The 16,592-nt window shown below is 38.5% G+C and overlaps 4 protein-coding genes across 4 annotated transcripts; 2 read left to right on the top strand and 2 right to left on the bottom strand.

Moving 5' to 3' along the window:
• Nucleotides 1-1,053: 1,053 nt before the first annotated feature.
• LOC143462058 (uncharacterized) lies at nt 1,054-4,984 on the top strand. The gene has a single exon (XM_076960078.1). It carries the CDS (start codon nt 1,315-1,317, stop codon nt 3,961-3,963), a length of 2,649 nt encoding a protein of 882 aa, XP_076816193.1. The 5' UTR covers nt 1,054-1,314; the 3' UTR covers nt 3,964-4,984.
• Nucleotides 4,900-6,213, top strand: LOC143462060 (signal recognition particle 9 kDa protein-like). The gene is made up of 3 exons (XM_076960080.1): nt 4,900-5,125; nt 5,236-5,304; nt 5,780-6,213. Exons 1-3 carry the CDS (start codon nt 5,054-5,056, stop codon nt 5,867-5,869), a joined length of 231 nt encoding a protein of 76 aa, XP_076816195.1. The 5' UTR covers nt 4,900-5,053; the 3' UTR covers nt 5,870-6,213.
• A 90-nt stretch (nt 6,214-6,303) lies between these two features.
• On the bottom strand, nt 6,304-8,255 carry LOC143462059 (gem-associated protein 6-like). The gene is made up of 3 exons (XM_076960079.1): nt 8,150-8,255; nt 7,004-7,142; nt 6,304-6,808 (listed from the first exon to the last, which is right to left on the bottom strand). The coding sequence occupies exons 2-3, from the start codon at nt 7,126-7,128 to the stop codon at nt 6,466-6,468; spliced, it is 468 nt and encodes a 155-aa protein (XP_076816194.1). The 5' UTR covers nt 7,129-7,142; nt 8,150-8,255; the 3' UTR covers nt 6,304-6,465.
• A 5,859-nt stretch (nt 8,256-14,114) lies between these two features.
• Nucleotides 14,115-15,625, bottom strand: LOC143462346 (uncharacterized). The gene is made up of 4 exons (XM_076960475.1): nt 15,299-15,625; nt 15,106-15,181; nt 14,834-14,997; nt 14,115-14,609 (listed from the first exon to the last, which is right to left on the bottom strand). The coding sequence occupies exons 1-4, from the start codon at nt 15,580-15,582 to the stop codon at nt 14,465-14,467; spliced, it is 669 nt and encodes a 222-aa protein (XP_076816590.1). The 5' UTR covers nt 15,583-15,625; the 3' UTR covers nt 14,115-14,464.
• Between the last annotated feature and the right edge of the window lie 967 nt (nt 15,626-16,592).

Genomic DNA, 16,592 nt, shown 5'->3' with positions numbered 1-16,592 from the left:
GCGCACCACTAGTGGTACGCGTACCACCGGTTGGGAACCCCGATATAAACAATGAAAATAATAATTACCACAAATACTGTAAGTCAGGCAAATGTGGCAAGGCCACGAAGGCAATAACATGCATTACGATAGTATAAAGCGAAAGAATACAATTTTTAGAGTCAAAACATCAGAACTTGAAATAGAGCGGAATTTAAAAATTTTAAGAGCTCAAAATCACGCTAATCTTGAGATGGGTAACGCGAAAAATTTAGTTTAGTATTGTAACTTCCCAAATTCTACAGGTTGTTGTCGTGACTTTTGTGTTTCGCACTTCCGCAGATAAGTGTTGTTACTTCCGCAGTTTAGTGTTGACCGCTTAATGTCGTACTGTACTGATAGCCTAGGGCCTCGGCCAATGTAGGCCTACAACTTCTTAAGTCAGTTTAAATAAATAATCATTCACAGAACGTAAGGACAGGTTGAAAACGTGAAGATGGAAAGCGAAGCATTAGGCTATAGACCTAGGCTACTACCAAAGTGGGGAAACGGGAAACCATGTGCCATCTCGGCATTGCTTAGGCCGCGTACTGCAGAGTATGGCAGTTTTCGCCGAGATCTTGGGTATGCAAGGAAGCAGCTGGTGTGCACTGCGACTCAAGGCCCAAGGCTGCTCGGTGTTTGTGCAGGCAAGGCTCTGCCCTATACGATAGGAATCGAGGAAAAAATCAGTGTTTCCCATTTTTAGAAATATCGGTTTTAAACACTACTTTTACGATATAAATTACAGCAAAAGTTAGTTAAAGTCTTGCAAAGACTTCCATAATTCCGAGGATAAAGAAAAATAAATTATCATACCATACCAACTTGTAACGGTCGTAAATTTGTTGGGCGTAACTGGAAATTTTACCCAGCTGGCTTATTTACGAGCTAGGCATGCTTACCGCTCTGCTGCCGAGCCGACAATGTATCTAGTAGGTAATGCTTCTTGTACTGTATATGTAGTCAAGCACACTACAACTTACCTGTTACCATTATATGCGTTTTGTCTTCATAAAAATTTATGCTAGTTGCCGGCCAGGTAACACAGAACTAGATGTCAACAGCTCATATGATATAATTTGTATGTATTTTGATTTAGGATTAAGTTTGTTATGACTTTATGTATATATATCACATATAAATCTACTTGTTGTTTATATATCTATCATACTTGTTGTTTTACAGATAATATACAAACTTCAACTGAATCACGACAAAATTATATTTTGCCTTATCTTGTTGTTTTTACAAGGCAGCGTTTTACATTCATGCTTGCAGCAGTAAATAGTTAGTATGAAAAGTTTAAAAGCCAAGTTGAGAAAACCTGTTGTTTCTGGGCACTCAGGCAACAGCGGACACAAAGATGATTGGACGAAGGTTGACCAAAGAATATGGCACTGTGTTGCCGTTAACCAGCCCGTAAAACTTGCTTCTAAGTTGAGTAAACATGATAATATTAACGTCAACAAACTTTGCCCTCCAGTTGGATATTCTTTGGTACATTACGCTGCTGCAAAAGGCCTGGATGACTGTTTGAATATTCTACTAGCACATAAAGCTGACGTTAGTTCTCGAGATGCAACAGGAGCCACGCCGCTTCATGCAAGTGCAAGATATGGACATAAAGGTACAACATCTAAACTTCTTGCTTCAAGGACTGTCAACGTCAATTCAAGAGATTACAACCAGTGCACAGCTCTACACTTCGCTGCATTCGAAGGACATCTTGATTGTGTGAAATTAATTGCCGATGAAAAAGATTGTGAAATTCATAGTGTTGATAAAGAAGGTAGAACTGCATTAATGGTTGCGTCAGCCATGGGACGACTACATGTTTGTGAGGAATTAATTAAACGAGGAATTAACATTAACCATAAAGACTCCTCATCTCTCCAGCACACTGCACTAACTTTGGCGTCAGAGGCTGGTCATGCCGACATTGCACGTTTGCTATGTGAAAATGGTGCTGACTATAACTACAAGCTGACAGATGGAAGAGCAGCATTGGATGTAGCTCGATCCCGGTCAAGACGAACTGTGGTTGATGCTTTGCACATCATACAGCTTACGGAAGCCGCCAAGAAAAGTGAGAGTAGACCACCAATGCTCAGCACAAGCAGTAGGTCTTCTTCTATCAAACCTGAAGAACATTCTGACTTTGAAACTCCACATACACCACCAGCACATCAAGTTTCTCAAAAGAAACCCAATCATGCGCACAAAGAAAAGTTTGTTATCGAAACACTTCATGATGAAGAAAAGCCGCATGAAGCCAAAAATCCTGTGGACTTACGCAGTCCTGCAACGATGTCCATTTATAATGATTCAAAAGCAAATAACCTCTATGACAGAGATGTAAGCATTTATGATAGTAAAAGCACCCTTGCTTCTCTGTCGTCTCTCGATGTTACAATTCCAAGTGAATCAAACAAGTCTACCTTAGTTGAAAATTCTGTTTCATTACTTTCCTCACAAAATGGTCATGAGCCAAAACAGGATCCAAAGATAGAAGAGGAACTACTGAAGAAAGAACAACACATTGTGTCACTTGAGGCACAACTAAGAGATGCCAACAACAAACTGATGCAGATGGATGAGTTAAAGGCCTCCAATGCAAAGTACAAAATGGGCTTATTTGACGCAGAGAAATCTCATGCTGCTCTTGCGGAAGAATACAATAAGCTCAAATCAGTTGCTGAAGAAGCTGCCACTCAAATCAAGCATTTACGAAAAGATAACAAAAAGCTATCAGATCATGAGGTCATTTTGTCAGAAACACAAAGCAAACTTTTCAAGCTGCAACAAGTATGTGGGAGCATTACTGCAAAGAACGAAGAGTTAAATAAGTACAATGGTCAGTTAAGCAATCAACTAGAAGAAAATAAAGAACTCTGTGCTTTACAAATCTTGGGGTTAAAAACGCTCTTGAAGGACATTGGTAAACCTATGAATGATGAAGAAGATTTTCAAGCCATTTTGCATTTTCTGAGAAACGACTTACTGCAGTGTATTGCCGATAAACATGCACAAGATCAGAACAGTGATAGGGAGAAAATTGAACTTCAGACTTTGCAAGTAACTTTGTCGGAGAAAAAGCATACCATTAATGATCTTCAGTCAAAGGTCAAAGAGTCCCATGATGCAATGGAACAAAATGTCCTCGAAAAACGTGACCTTTCTGTGGCAATAGATGAATTGAAATCAGAATTACAGCAATTGCAGCAAAAACTGTTGGAAAGTGATTCAACAGTTTCTCATTTAAAGGAAGACTTGTTGCAATCAAATGAGCAGTTAAAAAGCAGAGATGCTGACGAAAGCAATTTAGCTGATGCTAAGGAAAAACTAAATGCAGCTCTCTTGGCAATTCAAACTCATAATGACGACAGAAAGGAGTGGGAGATAAAAGCAGCAAGTTTACAAAAGAAACTTGATGGCATTCACCTAAAATACAATGAAGCAAAACAAACCGAAGGTAAATTGGAAAAGATGATGAGTGAACTCCGTGTGGAACGAAATCAAGGCACTGCCAAGATAAAAAAACTTGAGAATGAATTACAGAAAACTGATCATAAAAGAAAAGATCTTGAGGTGGAAATTAACCGAATTCGCCAGCAGCTAACAGACTCAAACCAAAAGTGCTTTGTTCTCGAAGAGGAAGTTAATCAACTGCAGAAAGTAAGTAAACAACCGTCAAATCGACCAAGTTCACCTGCGATATATGATTTCCTTGTCCATGAACATAAGAAGATGAACAAGGTGCAAGAAGAGCTGGATAAAGTCTGTGAGCATTTAACAGAATCGGAAAGAAAATACAAGACCACAATAGCAGTTTATCGTCGTCATCTACTGCAGGCTGTGAAAGGCGAACTCAATCCCGACGCGCTTGCTGCGTTGAGAAATATATTACAAAATCTTGAGCAGTACGACATTTTTAACTCATAAAATGCTGTTACGGGAACTGTTTAAATGCAATGATATGTCCATAATGCTTGCTTTCATATACGTAGTCCTTTATGTAGTTGGTGGCCAAATGTGTAGTTACGCATTTTGCTTATTTTTGATGCAGTGTAGAATGTGTTGCTTTTATGTTTTTTTTGTATCTCTTTATCATCTTGCTTTTCTCAATGTCTTCTTTTTCCTGCATTGTGCGAGAAAACAAAGTAGAAACTTTTTATGCGTTTCAGTGCTTTTTAACCAAATTCCAAAATAACAGAACATTCCTTATCTTATAATGTCGTTATTTTTATTCGCATTTTAATGTACTGTAAAATCAAAACGTCACTGCTGATCATAGGTTGAGGATCCCTGTCTCATGACAGTTTTAGGTATGTTAAACCACACTACATGTTTTACTGGTGGTTCTGTTTTTACTAGAGGTTTTAAGGTTTTTTTTTGTTTTGAAGCAGCTGAGCAAATTATACTTTAATCATAGCACTAATTTCAAAATAAGACTTTTCGGCCACAAGATTATAAGAACAATTTATGAAAAATTTTGATGCACTGGGTGTGACAGCACACAAAATATCCATAAATCATTGTCAGTTGAATAAACTGGTATTTCTCATGGTTTGATATATATATAAATTTCTAATTGCAAATATACTGCAGTAAAGAGGTTTCTGCCTCGTATATATTTATCACACATTTCTGCACATAATCGTTATATGGTGGTTATGTTTAAAGCGCTCATATATATAATAAATGTTTTATGGTACCAACTATTTTAAAAGTTTGTTTTTATTGCAAATTTCATGTTTAAATATAGTTGTTAAGTCTATTTCTACAAGCATTAATGCCATGACACATATTTGCTTTTGCCTTGCCATTTTATTTTAGTTTGGTGCTATTACTGAAGTCACTGATGTTACAAGCAAAAAAGCTGGTATTAATTTGGCTACTAAAATCTAAAGCATTTTAATTTGCTTTTGCTTAAGAACATGTATGTGTTTGTTGAATATATAGACATTCAACTAAGAAAAGATTAAAAGATATAATTTAAAAAAGATTGATTGTATCCCAACGTTGCAACATCATGACTTACATTGAATCATGGGAAGAGTTTTGCAAAGCTGCAGAAAGACTCTATCAAAGTGACCCAAGCAAGGTATGAAGTTTAAGTTCATTAGCAGGGATTTTTCATGCTTGGTTTCTCCAAAACCTGGTGTTGTAAAATGCAATGGTTAAAAATCTATGTTGCAATGTTTTTCTCTACAGGTGCGATATAATATAAAATACAGGCATTGTGATGAAAAGTTGGTGCTAACAGTTACTGATGATCAAGTGGTGAGGAAAATAAGTAGTCACTTGCTGCATACGCATATATTGTTACACATGTTTATACCTCGTATATATATAGAATATTTGCCGGGGCTGAGAAAAGTTTAATAAGTTTAGTTTAATGTTTGAATATTATATTTCCCTGATAAAATTTTATCTTGCTTTCCGTACTTTGTTAATACGAGAAATTTTATTTTGATTCTTAAAAAATAAAAATTATTTTTCGCTGCAAACCACGGAGTAGCTAAAGAGAGTCAGCTAATTTTCCAGGCCTAGTGTTAGTTCAAATTATGCTATAGTATACATGTAGAAAAATATACTGTTTATATATTATATATCGTGTTGTAGTTTATTTTATGTTATTTTTGAAATGATTCAAGATGAATGAATGTTACTAATACACGTTGAAGCAACAGCAAATATCTTATTTTTTGTAGCCTTTTGCATCTTTCTACTATTGTTGATGTTATTTGCTTAACAGAGACTGCAATATGCCACTGAACATGCCCAGGATGTCAAAAAGGTGGAGAAATTTACTAGTACTCTTTTACGGCTAATGGTCCATCATTAGCTTTGATGAAAACTGTGCCATTCGACATGGATTGTGCAATAGGTTTTGGCTGCAGTTTCTTTTTACTTGCCTAAGCTTTTCTGCCTCTCCGAAATACTGCTAGATAATAGTTTGAACGCTATTTTTGAGTTTATTCTTTCTATGTGTTTCATTATCCTGAAAATTGTTTTGTAGAGTTTTTTCTTTTGCGCATAATTCTTTGAACTGCACAACAGTTTGAATAATATGTTAGAGGACTGGGAAGAAATTAGGTTTGGTGTTGATGGCCCTGTGTTGCATCTAATAAGAAAGCTCTGGTGTGTAATTAGTTTGCGTTTTGTGCACTCAATAAAATCAATATGGTATTTCAAATATTTGGCTCTTTTATAGTCACAGCCCTAACGGAATTTGTATTTACAATTTTTTGTATGGAAATGATTCAAGACACAACACCATGCAGAGAGTTAAATATTTAATTTGGCTTTACATTATTAGAAGTACATATCAGCCTTCCAAGCAACACATGATAAAGGCACAGTGTAAGTGACTGATGATATTACAAACACAGTACCGGTAATGATTTCAACCTGTTACAGCAGGGTTATAATTTAGAAGTTTCAAATTGGCATGGCTTCAAGCAATCTTTGAATCCTGTTCAGAATAACTTCATTACCAGTTTGGCAGGAGGAAGCACTGTATGGTGGCATAATTTCCAGGGCGTTTGCGACTGATATTATATCACCATTTGCTTTCACTGGAAATCTGTTTTCCAACAACCATGCAACAACTTTTTGTTTTCTCTCCTCGAGGACTTCCGGGCTATGATCGGGTTCTTTGCTTTCTAGCAATTCATCCAATCGATTTTTCATATCTTTGTTTGGCATGTCTTTTACCAAAACTTCTCGGACTGCATGCCCCAATATTGTGACTAGTTGTTGATTGTCATTGAGAAGAACGATGCTAAAACAGCAAAACATATTAACACTACCGAAAATTATTAATATATACTATACAGCTTCAGAACAAAAAACTACCAGATTATTTTCTCGCATGCAGTATAAACATCATTTAAATCCACAGCAAAATAACCACGAAATCATAGCTTATCATCTAGCTGGCATAAAATATTTATATTCAAAATCATATCTAATTTACCTATGTGTTATTGGATCAATGGTATACACCCAACCAGTTGTAGTTTTTCTATCACAAGTTTTAACCTCCACTCGAGAGTACACGTAGGTATACTTTTCAGAAACATCTTTATCAGACCATGCCATCAATAATACCCTTTCTAAATCATATGCAAATATCAAAATCAGGTTCATATCAATAGAAACTGTAGTGCATCATGATAACTTATCGTAGTTTAAAAGTAAGTAGTAAAATCAAAGTGGAAGTTTTCCAAGGACAAAATATTCACAAATTGCTGACTCGTCGTTCTCCGTTTGCAGGTAGATCAGCAAACAGAAAAAGGTATAATTTTTGCCTCTTTGAACTGCCTAGCTGATGATCATAATAAATCAGTTTCCTTGTATTAAAGTATTAACTTTGCTGTTTTCAAAAACTGCTAAAAATGTTGCTTCCTGTAGATGCACATTTTTTATTTTGATTCTTTTTCTGTACAAACTAGGGCTATTCATTCATGCCCTTTATTGCTAATATGGCCACCAGAAACCGGGATTCCGTCTAAATGGATGGGGTTTCTTTCAGGGTGGGTTTTCTTTTCTCATCCTTTGATGTACCACCTCCTTGTCAGCTTAATTTTGGTTTATGTGCAAGTTTTTAACATCTTTTATTTGATTCTGGAGCTAGTTTGCTCATAGTGAGGCCGTGATAATTGGTATCAACATTATTACTTTATATTTTAAGCCTTTTCAGCTTTGTTACTTTTTCCCATGCAGTGGCACATGCTAATATTAGTTGGCATTAATTTTTTTGTCCCCACTGCGCTGATGACTAACTGGAATAAAACTAAAATGTACAAATATTAACATTTTGTTTTTGCAGTGCTTTTCTCATTCAAGATTGCATTGCTTACCTTATACTCTTAAAACGATACTTTTTACCAGGCCACTGCCCCAGTTATGCAGTCTAATAAATGAAAGCCTGAAGCCAGGGTAGGCTATACGCTTCCTACACTCCCGAGTCCCACATTATCACAACGCTGAAATAGGAATCCTAATCGTTTTTTGGAAAATTCTTTAATGTTAATCAATACTATTTCTAAATTTCCAAAAATAGCCAGAAACTCTGCAATTATGGACAATACTGTATTGCACATTTAGCCTGCTACTTCACCTCTTTTGCGGTGCGATTATTCTGTAGTGGTGGTTTAGAGTAGACTGTAGGCCGGACTACATCAAAATGATTTCGATAGAATTGTTTGGTCGACAGAGTAGGGCTTTAGGTTCAAGGCGGGTTTACCAAATGAAAATGCTGTTATAGGAGTATTGACAATGGGAATTACCCTAATCACAGCTAAACTCTACCAGCATAGTACAAAAAAGTTAATAGTAGTTAGTAGCTATACATTGCAGTGATAATATAAATATTGCAGTTAAATAGTTAATAGTGTTTTATATTTATTTTAGTATACACTGCGGTGGTTTCTTATGATGCCAATTAGATGGCAGTTGGGTCACAGAAGCAATCTGTTGGCGGTAAAATTTGTAGGCCTATTAACGCTGTGGACATTAAAGTCAAAGTCGGTCAATACTGTACAGTACATTCAATCATATCATGTTGCCTATAAGTTGTGGTCATTTGGATTTGTAGTGGCTTGGGGGCCACACCCAGTGCCATTATATCAATTGTGAGAACGAATGCGCCATCTAGTTGCTAAAACATTGTTCATTTACAAAACTGCAACCAGCAATCCTGCAAAGCTGCAATTTGGCTGCAGATGCAATTCGGCTGCAATCGCATCATTTACAAACTGCAATCATTATGCAACATTGGAAACTTGCACCAAATAACTTTATGTGAAAACGCCGTTTAGTACGTTACCAGGTGATTTCATAGCATCCGAGTTGAAACTGTAAATAATTCCCATCTGCCAACGCTTTGTGCTTATCGTTCGCACGTTTGAAATGTTCGTGTATTTTGTGTTGAATATTTCCGTTCACACCGCTCCACGCTGTTATAAGCCTAAACTTTTGTGCATGTGCTCGCTCAGTCAGAGATATCGAATCGTACGAACGTACTACGTCAGTCGTGTTAAAATGTAACTTGTTGGACTTGTGCTAAACGATGAATGTTAAGTTGTAAACGTATCATAATCGGACCTGTACAGTTCCTACAATAAAGGATTGTTTTCTGGTAAACTGTATCAGTTAATCGTAATAGCTTTCGGCTAGTAACAGTAGTAACACGTTAAGGTTAGAGATTTCTAACCGCACGCAACCACGGAGTCAGATCACTAATTCGGCAGGTAAATTAAGACCGAATAGCAAGTTAGACCAACCAGGTCCTCTGCATTTTGGTGACCCCGACGTTGACCCGACGTGTTTCAATGAAGCTGGTACTGTTAACTTTATTCTTGTAAACAAACTGATTTAACAACAACGACAGCAATGGCTCCAGATCAAAGTAGTTCAGTTTCTGACGGAGACGACGATGAAGACGACGATGATGACGACGCTACAACCTCTTCTGCCACATTCAGGACTTCTTGGACTGGTTGGAAAATCCTTCCACCGAAACGTTTCTCTGATTACAAACACAACATGTTCATTTGTTTGCTGCTTACATGTTTCGCTCTCATTTCCGAAGTTCTCACTACTTTCAACGAAGACAACAAGTTCCTACATTGTCAACTCACGAAGCTGATTGGCACACTCTACAAAGCAGTTGGGAAGATTTTCCCTACTGAAATACTGTCTTCTACTCTTGGACAACAAGCCTTGGGTTCCAACCTTGGAGATTTTATGTCCAGAGCAACATGTCACTCTATCAACGGTACTGTCTTACCGTCACTTGCGTACCGCAACGCGTTCAGTCAACGCCCTCTCATCCTCTATCGCGATCAAAACGGCCACAGTCAATACGGCCAACTCATCTCAGACAACATTGTCTTACCGGGAGTTCATCTGCTGGAATCGTATCGACCAGCTAGAAGTTTTGTCTTCCGAGTTCTTGGGGATACTGTCCTATATCACAACTACACCTTATCGCACGAACATGTGCAGGTGCACCAACTCAACTTACCTTTGTCGACTAGACACATCAACTACAACGCTTCCGACTACGAGAAGATTCTCAACGAGCTACCTGGCTCCGACTCGTTCACTGACCTTCAATCGCTGCTCAGCTCTATGTCTGAAGCCAACCTGCTTAAGGAGAAAATGCGACATGTCATAACAAGTCTTACTACTACTGATGAAACTATGATCAACGGATCCTACGTCGCAGACACGTTCGCGCACGCCGCGAAACAAACGTTGCTGCTTGCATTGTCACAGATTACGAATCCACTTCTCTCAGCCCTTATCTTCATCCTGCAGCTACTTGCCATGATGTGGGCCTTCTGCCATACCATCGGGTTTATCCGATCATCTCCGCAGCATTTGCGGTATGCCAGATCTCTTGTATCCCGTATTCGCGCTGGACGCAGCCAACGAGATGCACGTCCACAACAAACTCAACCGTCGCCTTTGCTTCGACGTTCTCGTGACCAACCGTCTTCTTCTGGATCTTCTGATGACGCGCCGCCCGCTGCGTCGTCCCGTGATGAGTTCGCGGACACACACACACTTTGAGTTTCTTTAATTGTATAAACGCGTTTTCGGTGCCGCTAATGTCGTATGCATGTAACCTTTTACCATTTCTCTTTGTAGTTGTCGGCCGACATTTTTAGTATATCTCTCGTTTAGTACATGCGTAATAATACTAATAATTAATAACCTTTTCTTTGCTACGTCGCCTTGTCTTGTAATTATATCGTTACCGATTTTCCGTCGTTTTGCATGCTCCTTGTTGTTGTTGTTGGATGGATCAGGATGTTGTTTTTAATTACCAATTTTTTTGCCTTCCGTAGCGGGGGAGGAATGTAGTGGCTTGGGGGCCACACCCAGTGCCATTATATCAATTGTGAGAACGAATGCGCCATCTAGTTGCTAAAACATTGTTCATTTACAAAACTGCAACCAGCAATCCTGCAAAGCTGCAATTTGGCTGCAGATGCAATTCGGCTGCAATCGCATCATTTACAAACTGCAATCATTATGCAACATTGGAAACTTGCACCAAATAACTTTATGTGAAAACGCCGTTTAGTACGTTACCAGGTGATTTCATAGCATCCGAGTTGAAACTGTAAATAATTCCCATCTGCCAACGCTTTGTGCTTATCGTTCGCACGTTTGAAATGTTCGTGTATTTTGTGTTGAATATTTCCGTTCACACCGCTCCACGCTGTTATAAGCCTAAACTTTTGTGCATGTGCTCGCTCAGTCAGAGATATCGAATCGTACGAACGTACTACGTCAGTCGTGTTAAAATGTAACTTGTTGGACTTGTGCTAAACGATGAATGTTAAGTTGTAAACGTATCATAATCGGACCTGTACAGTTCCTACAATAAAGGATTGTTTTCTGGTAAACTGTATCAGTTAATCGTAATAGCTTTCGGCTAGTAACAGTAGTAACACGTTAAGGTTAGAGATTTCTAACCGCACGCAACCACGGAGTCAGATCACTAATTCGGCAGGTAAATTAAGACCGAATAGCAAGTTAGACCAACCAGGTCCTCTGCATTTTGGTGACCCCGACGTTGACCCGACGTGTTTCAATGAAGCTGGTACTGTTAACTTTATTCTTGTAAACAAACTGATTTAACAACAACGACAGCAATGGCTCCAGATCAAAGTAGTTCAGTTTCTGACGGAGACGACGATGAAGACGACGATGATGACGACGCTACAACCTCTTCTGCCACATTCAGGACTTCTTGGACTGGTTGGAAAATCCTTCCACCGAAACGTTTCTCTGATTACAAACACAACATGTTCATTTGTTTGCTGCTTACATGTTTCGCTCTCATTTCCGAAGTTCTCACTACTTTCAACGAAGACAACAAGTTCCTACATTGTCAACTCACGAAGCTGATTGGCACACTCTACAAAGCAGTTGGGAAGATTTTCCCTACTGAAATACTGTCTTCTACTCTTGGACAACAAGCCTTGGGTTCCAACCTTGGAGATTTTATGTCCAGAGCAACATGTCACTCTATCAACGGTACTGTCTTACCGTCACTTGCGTACCGCAACGCGTTCAGTCAACGCCCTCTCATCCTCTATCGCGATCAAAACGGCCACAGTCAATACGGCCAACTCATCTCAGACAACATTGTCTTACCGGGAGTTCATCTGCTGGAATCGTATCGACCAGCTAGAAGTTTTGTCTTCCGAGTTCTTGGGGATACTGTCCTATATCACAACTACACCTTATCGCACGAACATGTGCAGGTGCACCAACTCAACTTACCTTTGTCGACTAGACACATCAACTACAACGCTTCCGACTACGAGAAGATTCTCAACGAGCTACCTGGCTCCGACTCGTTCACTGACCTTCAATCGCTGCTCAGCTCTATGTCTGAAGCCAACCTGCTTAAGGAGAAAATGCGACATGTCATAACAAGTCTTACTACTACTGATGAAACTATGATCAACGGATCCTACGTCGCAGACACGTTCGCGCACGCCGCGAAACAAACGTTGCTGCTTGCATTGTCACAGATTACGAATCCACTTCTCTCAGCCCTTATCTTCATCCTGCAGCTACTTGCCATGATGTGGGCCTTCTGCCATACCATCGGGTTTATCCGATCATCTCCGCAGCATTTGCGGTATGCCAGATCTCTTGTATCCCGTATTCGCGCTGGACGCAGCCAACGAGATGCACGTCCACAACAAACTCAACCGTCGCCTTTGCTTCGACGTTCTCGTGACCAACCGTCTTCTTCTGGATCTTCTGATGACGCGCCGCCCGCTGCGTCGTCCCGTGATGAGTTCGCGGACACACACACACTTTGAGTTTCTTTAATTGTATAAACGCGTTTTCGGTGCCGCTAATGTCGTATGCATGTAACCTTTTACCATTTCTCTTTGTAGTTGTCGGCCGACATTTTTAGTATATCTCTCGTTTAGTACATGCGTAATAATACTAATAATTAATAACCTTTTCTTTGCTACGTCGCCTTGTCTTGTAATTATATCGTTACCGATTTTCCGTCGTTTTGCATGCTCCTTGTTGTTGTTGTTGGATGGATCAGGATGTTGTTTTTAATTACCAATTTTTTTGCCTTCCGTAGCGGGGGAGGAATGTAGTGGCTTGGGGGCCACACCCAGTGCCATTATATCAATTGTGAGAACGAATGCGCCATCTAGTTGCTAAAACATTGTTCATTTACAAAACTGCAACCAGCAATCCTGCAAAGCTGCAATTTGGCTGCAGATGCAATTCGGCTGCAATCGCATCATTTACAAACTGCAATCATTATGCAACATTGGAAACTTGCACCAAATAACTTTATGTGAAAACGCCGTTTAGTACGTTACCAGGTGATTTCATAGCATCCGAGTTGAAACTGTAAATAATTCCCATCTGCCAACGCTTTGTGCTTATCGTTCGCACGTTTGAAATGTTCGTGTATTTTGTGTTGAATATTTCCGTTCACACCGCTCCACGCTGTTATAAGCCTAAACTTTTGTGCATGTGCTCGCTCAGTCAGAGATATCGAATCGTACGAACGTACTACGTCAGTCGTGTTAAAATGTAACTTGTTGGACTTGTGCTAAACGATGAATGTTAAGTTGTAAACGTATCATAATCGGACCTGTACAGTTCCTACAATAAAGGATTGTTTTCTGGTAAACTGTATCAGTTAATCGTAATAGCTTTCGGCTAGTAACAGTAGTAACACGTTAAGGTTAGAGATTTCTAACCGCACGCAACCACGGAGTCAGATCACTAATTCGGCAGGTAAATTAAGTCCGAATAGCAAGTTAGACCAACCAGGTCCTCTGCAGATTGAAATGATTTTGGTTTGCGTTTCGGTTTTTCTTTAGGGTTTGTTTGCATTTGATTTTATCTCCTTTGGACTTCCATAGCACGAGCATTTATTAATACACAAACAACCGATTTATGGTGTTCTTTATCGAGTGGTGTGCAGCAACATTTACCGTTTAGTACTGTATGGTATATTTTAAAGAAATAATAAACGAAATACATGAAGAAACGAAGAGTAATCTACTGTGGTCAAAAAAAATCCAAGAAAAGCAGAAATAACATTATACTGCAGTAACTTAATATACAACATATGTTTCGATTATGGCTTCTGTAAAGACACGAAAAGTAACATAGGCTAAATGCAGTGTTGAATACACCTAATCAAGTGTTTTAAAAACACGAATGAGTGAATGAACAACATAAACCGCATTAACTAAAACAAATAAGCCATAGACTTAAAAACAATAAACGAAAAGGATACAAACTATAGGCTACACGAAATGATGGAAAAGAATTATGCTAAAACATTTAATCAACATAAAAACGAAATCTGATGTCCTTAGCCACATTCACAAAAAAGATGAAAATAAAGCGTTCAAAACTATTAAAGATCGGGCTCAGATGAGACGATTTTTTGGAGCAGTGGATATTTGGTTGACGTTCTGCGCCAAGGTTTTTTTTCTTGTTTTGGGCAAAAGTTTCTGATGTTAGCCGCATTGTTTGTAGCACCTTCTAATTGGAAAACGTTTCTATACATGAATGCAGATTAATCAGTATTTCTCAAGAAAAGAAACTGTGACTGTGAAAAAGTAGACGATTATGCCTAGAGCCAAGTTACTCCATACGAAAATCATAGTTACAATCATTGGTAAACAGAAATTCCGTAATTTTTGTAGTCTAAATAAACAAATTTTTATTCTACTTAAAATCCATGCATTAGTGATTTTTAAATAACGATATTTTTTTAGCAAACCCTTTCTGTGAAGAAATTAGTCTGCCGTGTTCGTTTCCAGCTTTCTGATCACTTCGACAATGCATTGGCAAACAATTAATCTTTCCGGACACATTTTCACGCGAATGTAATTCGAAAGGTCTTGATAAAAGACTTTGCTGGCTAGAAAATCTTCTAGAAAGCCCCTACAAGAAAGCAGAGAACGCTACGTCCGAAAAACGAGAAAGAAAAAATAGGCCTATGGATGGTGATTATATTTAGATCGGAACTAAGTCTCTTTCCTCATACAATACCTGAAATCCAAAATTTACTTCATTTTGTGGTAAACGCTGCATGCTTCCAAGCTTCTTTCTGCATTTCCTTAAATCCCTGAAAGAAATTACATAAATTACTTCAGCTTACAAGAGCACAAATAAATTCGACTAGACAAGAATGAAAAACTGTCTGCTACAGTATAGCAGCTTTCCAAAGTATTGGAAAACTCACCCCGCCGCATTAGAACACGATGACGGCAGACAGTGCAAGCTACACCCTTTTCGTATGGTACCCATTCGATGAGTAAATGGCAGTTGTACTTCTGGACCACAACGACGGTGCAAAACAGGCAAAACCGGAGGTAATGGCAACCCATCTGCGTGCTGTACTTTGCGTAGATCAGGGTTGCTAGCATATGTGATACTTTTGGACTTCTCCGCTGTTTTTCTTGAATTTTGTAGCGTTCGTTTGGCAGGTTCCCGTTTAGAACTTTCTTTTGCATAACTTACAGACATTTTTCACTTTTATGATAAAAACTTAGTTCAGCTCGTCGTGTTCTTAGACTGCAAAAACAAGATTATTAGCTGGCTGAGTCACTGTGGGATTTCAGTTTTACTCAGTAGATGTAATAACGAGGGATAGGACAAAATCGAAACATTACTGGGGTCCAAGTAATCAGATACATTACTTGATCGAGTCCGAGTACTCGATAATTATGTCATCATTAAACTACACACGTCATAAAATGCTTAAGGCAGCCAAGTTACTGTTTTCCGTTTTATAAACTTAAAGCCTAAAATACCTTGCTGTATACGCTTACTTAGGGTACAAAGTCATGCACTATTGCCGCCTCGACGCTTTGCAAATGTGATGTCTGGCCAAAACATACATAAGTTAATTTTTTCTTATTGTACAGTATTTGTTAAGTTTATGGAACAAATAATGTACACGACATTTACACCGTAGTTCTCGCTGCATAAAGTTGATTTGAACCTATCACAAAAGAACAGCCAATATTTAACGAAAAAGAATGGTGCGTTCCAAGCTATTTCTCACCGCTTCTTGTTAACCTAACTAAACTAAATCTTCCTTCCAGCCTAAATTTAACTTCAATCAAACCCTAACTAACTAGAATCAACTTTTCGCATAACCATTCTCATAACCGCTTAACTTTAACAACGGGAAGAAAAATTTTAAAAAAGAAATCTCGCGGCGGATATCTGTATTGTTACGTAATAAATAAAAATCGTAACAATGCTGTTTAACGCAAACAGCACCCATATTAGAAAGAGAAAATAAATCTTTTGTTGCGCAATTAACCCGGAAATGCTTCGGTACAAACACTTTGTTTGCTGGAATGTTTTGTCAAAATCCTGCATTTGATAACTTGCTGCGTTGTATCACTTGCTGAATTATTTGTTTCGACTATCAACTAATTACTACATAACTAAATACGTGGTCCTGATCCTATCCTGAGAAACCAACGACGATAGCTTTTATATTTTCACAAAAACGAACATCGATG

Source organism: Clavelina lepadiformis, chromosome 6 (assembly GCF_947623445.1).
Source record: "Clavelina lepadiformis chromosome 6, kaClaLepa1.1, whole genome shotgun sequence".
NCBI lineage: Eukaryota > Metazoa > Chordata > Ascidiacea > Aplousobranchia > Clavelinidae > Clavelina > Clavelina lepadiformis.
The sequence above is the reverse complement of the archived record's forward strand: the minus strand, read 5'-3'. Positions and strand labels throughout refer to the sequence as shown.

What these genes read in the sequence shown, in the direction of transcription:
- LOC143462058 (XM_076960078.1), top strand. Translation starts at nt 1,315, where the DNA reads ATGAAAAGTTTAAAAGCCAAGTTGAGAAAACCTGTTGTTTCTGGGCAC.
- LOC143462060 (XM_076960080.1), top strand. Translation starts at nt 5,054, where the DNA reads ATGACTTACATTGAATCATGGGAAGAGTTTTGCAAAGCTGCAGAAAGA. An exon ending in ATCAAAGTGACCCAAGCAAG is followed by an intron (nt 5,126 to 5,235) that starts GTATGAAGTTTA and finishes TTTTCTCTACAG; the next exon opens with GTGCGATATAATATAAAATA. An exon ending in CAGTTACTGATGATCAAGTG is followed by an intron (nt 5,305 to 5,779) that starts GTGAGGAAAATA and finishes TTTGCTTAACAG; the next exon opens with AGACTGCAATATGCCACTGA.
- LOC143462059 (XM_076960079.1), bottom strand. Translation starts at nt 7,128, where the DNA reads ATGGCATGGTCTGATAAAGATGTTTCTGAAAAGTATACCTACGTGTAC. An exon ending in ATTGATCCAATAACACATAG is followed by an intron (nt 6,809 to 7,003) that starts GTAAATTAGATA and finishes TTGCTGTTTTAG; the next exon opens with CATCGTTCTTCTCAATGACA.
- LOC143462346 (XM_076960475.1), bottom strand. Translation starts at nt 15,582, where the DNA reads ATGTCTGTAAGTTATGCAAAAGAAAGTTCTAAACGGGAACCTGCCAAA. An exon ending in TCGTGTTCTAATGCGGCGGG is followed by an intron (nt 15,182 to 15,298) that starts GTGAGTTTTCCA and finishes AATTTCTTTCAG; the next exon opens with GGATTTAAGGAAATGCAGAA. An exon ending in AAGTAAATTTTGGATTTCAG is followed by an intron (nt 14,998 to 15,105) that starts GTATTGTATGAG and finishes GCTTTCTTGTAG; the next exon opens with GGGCTTTCTAGAAGATTTTC.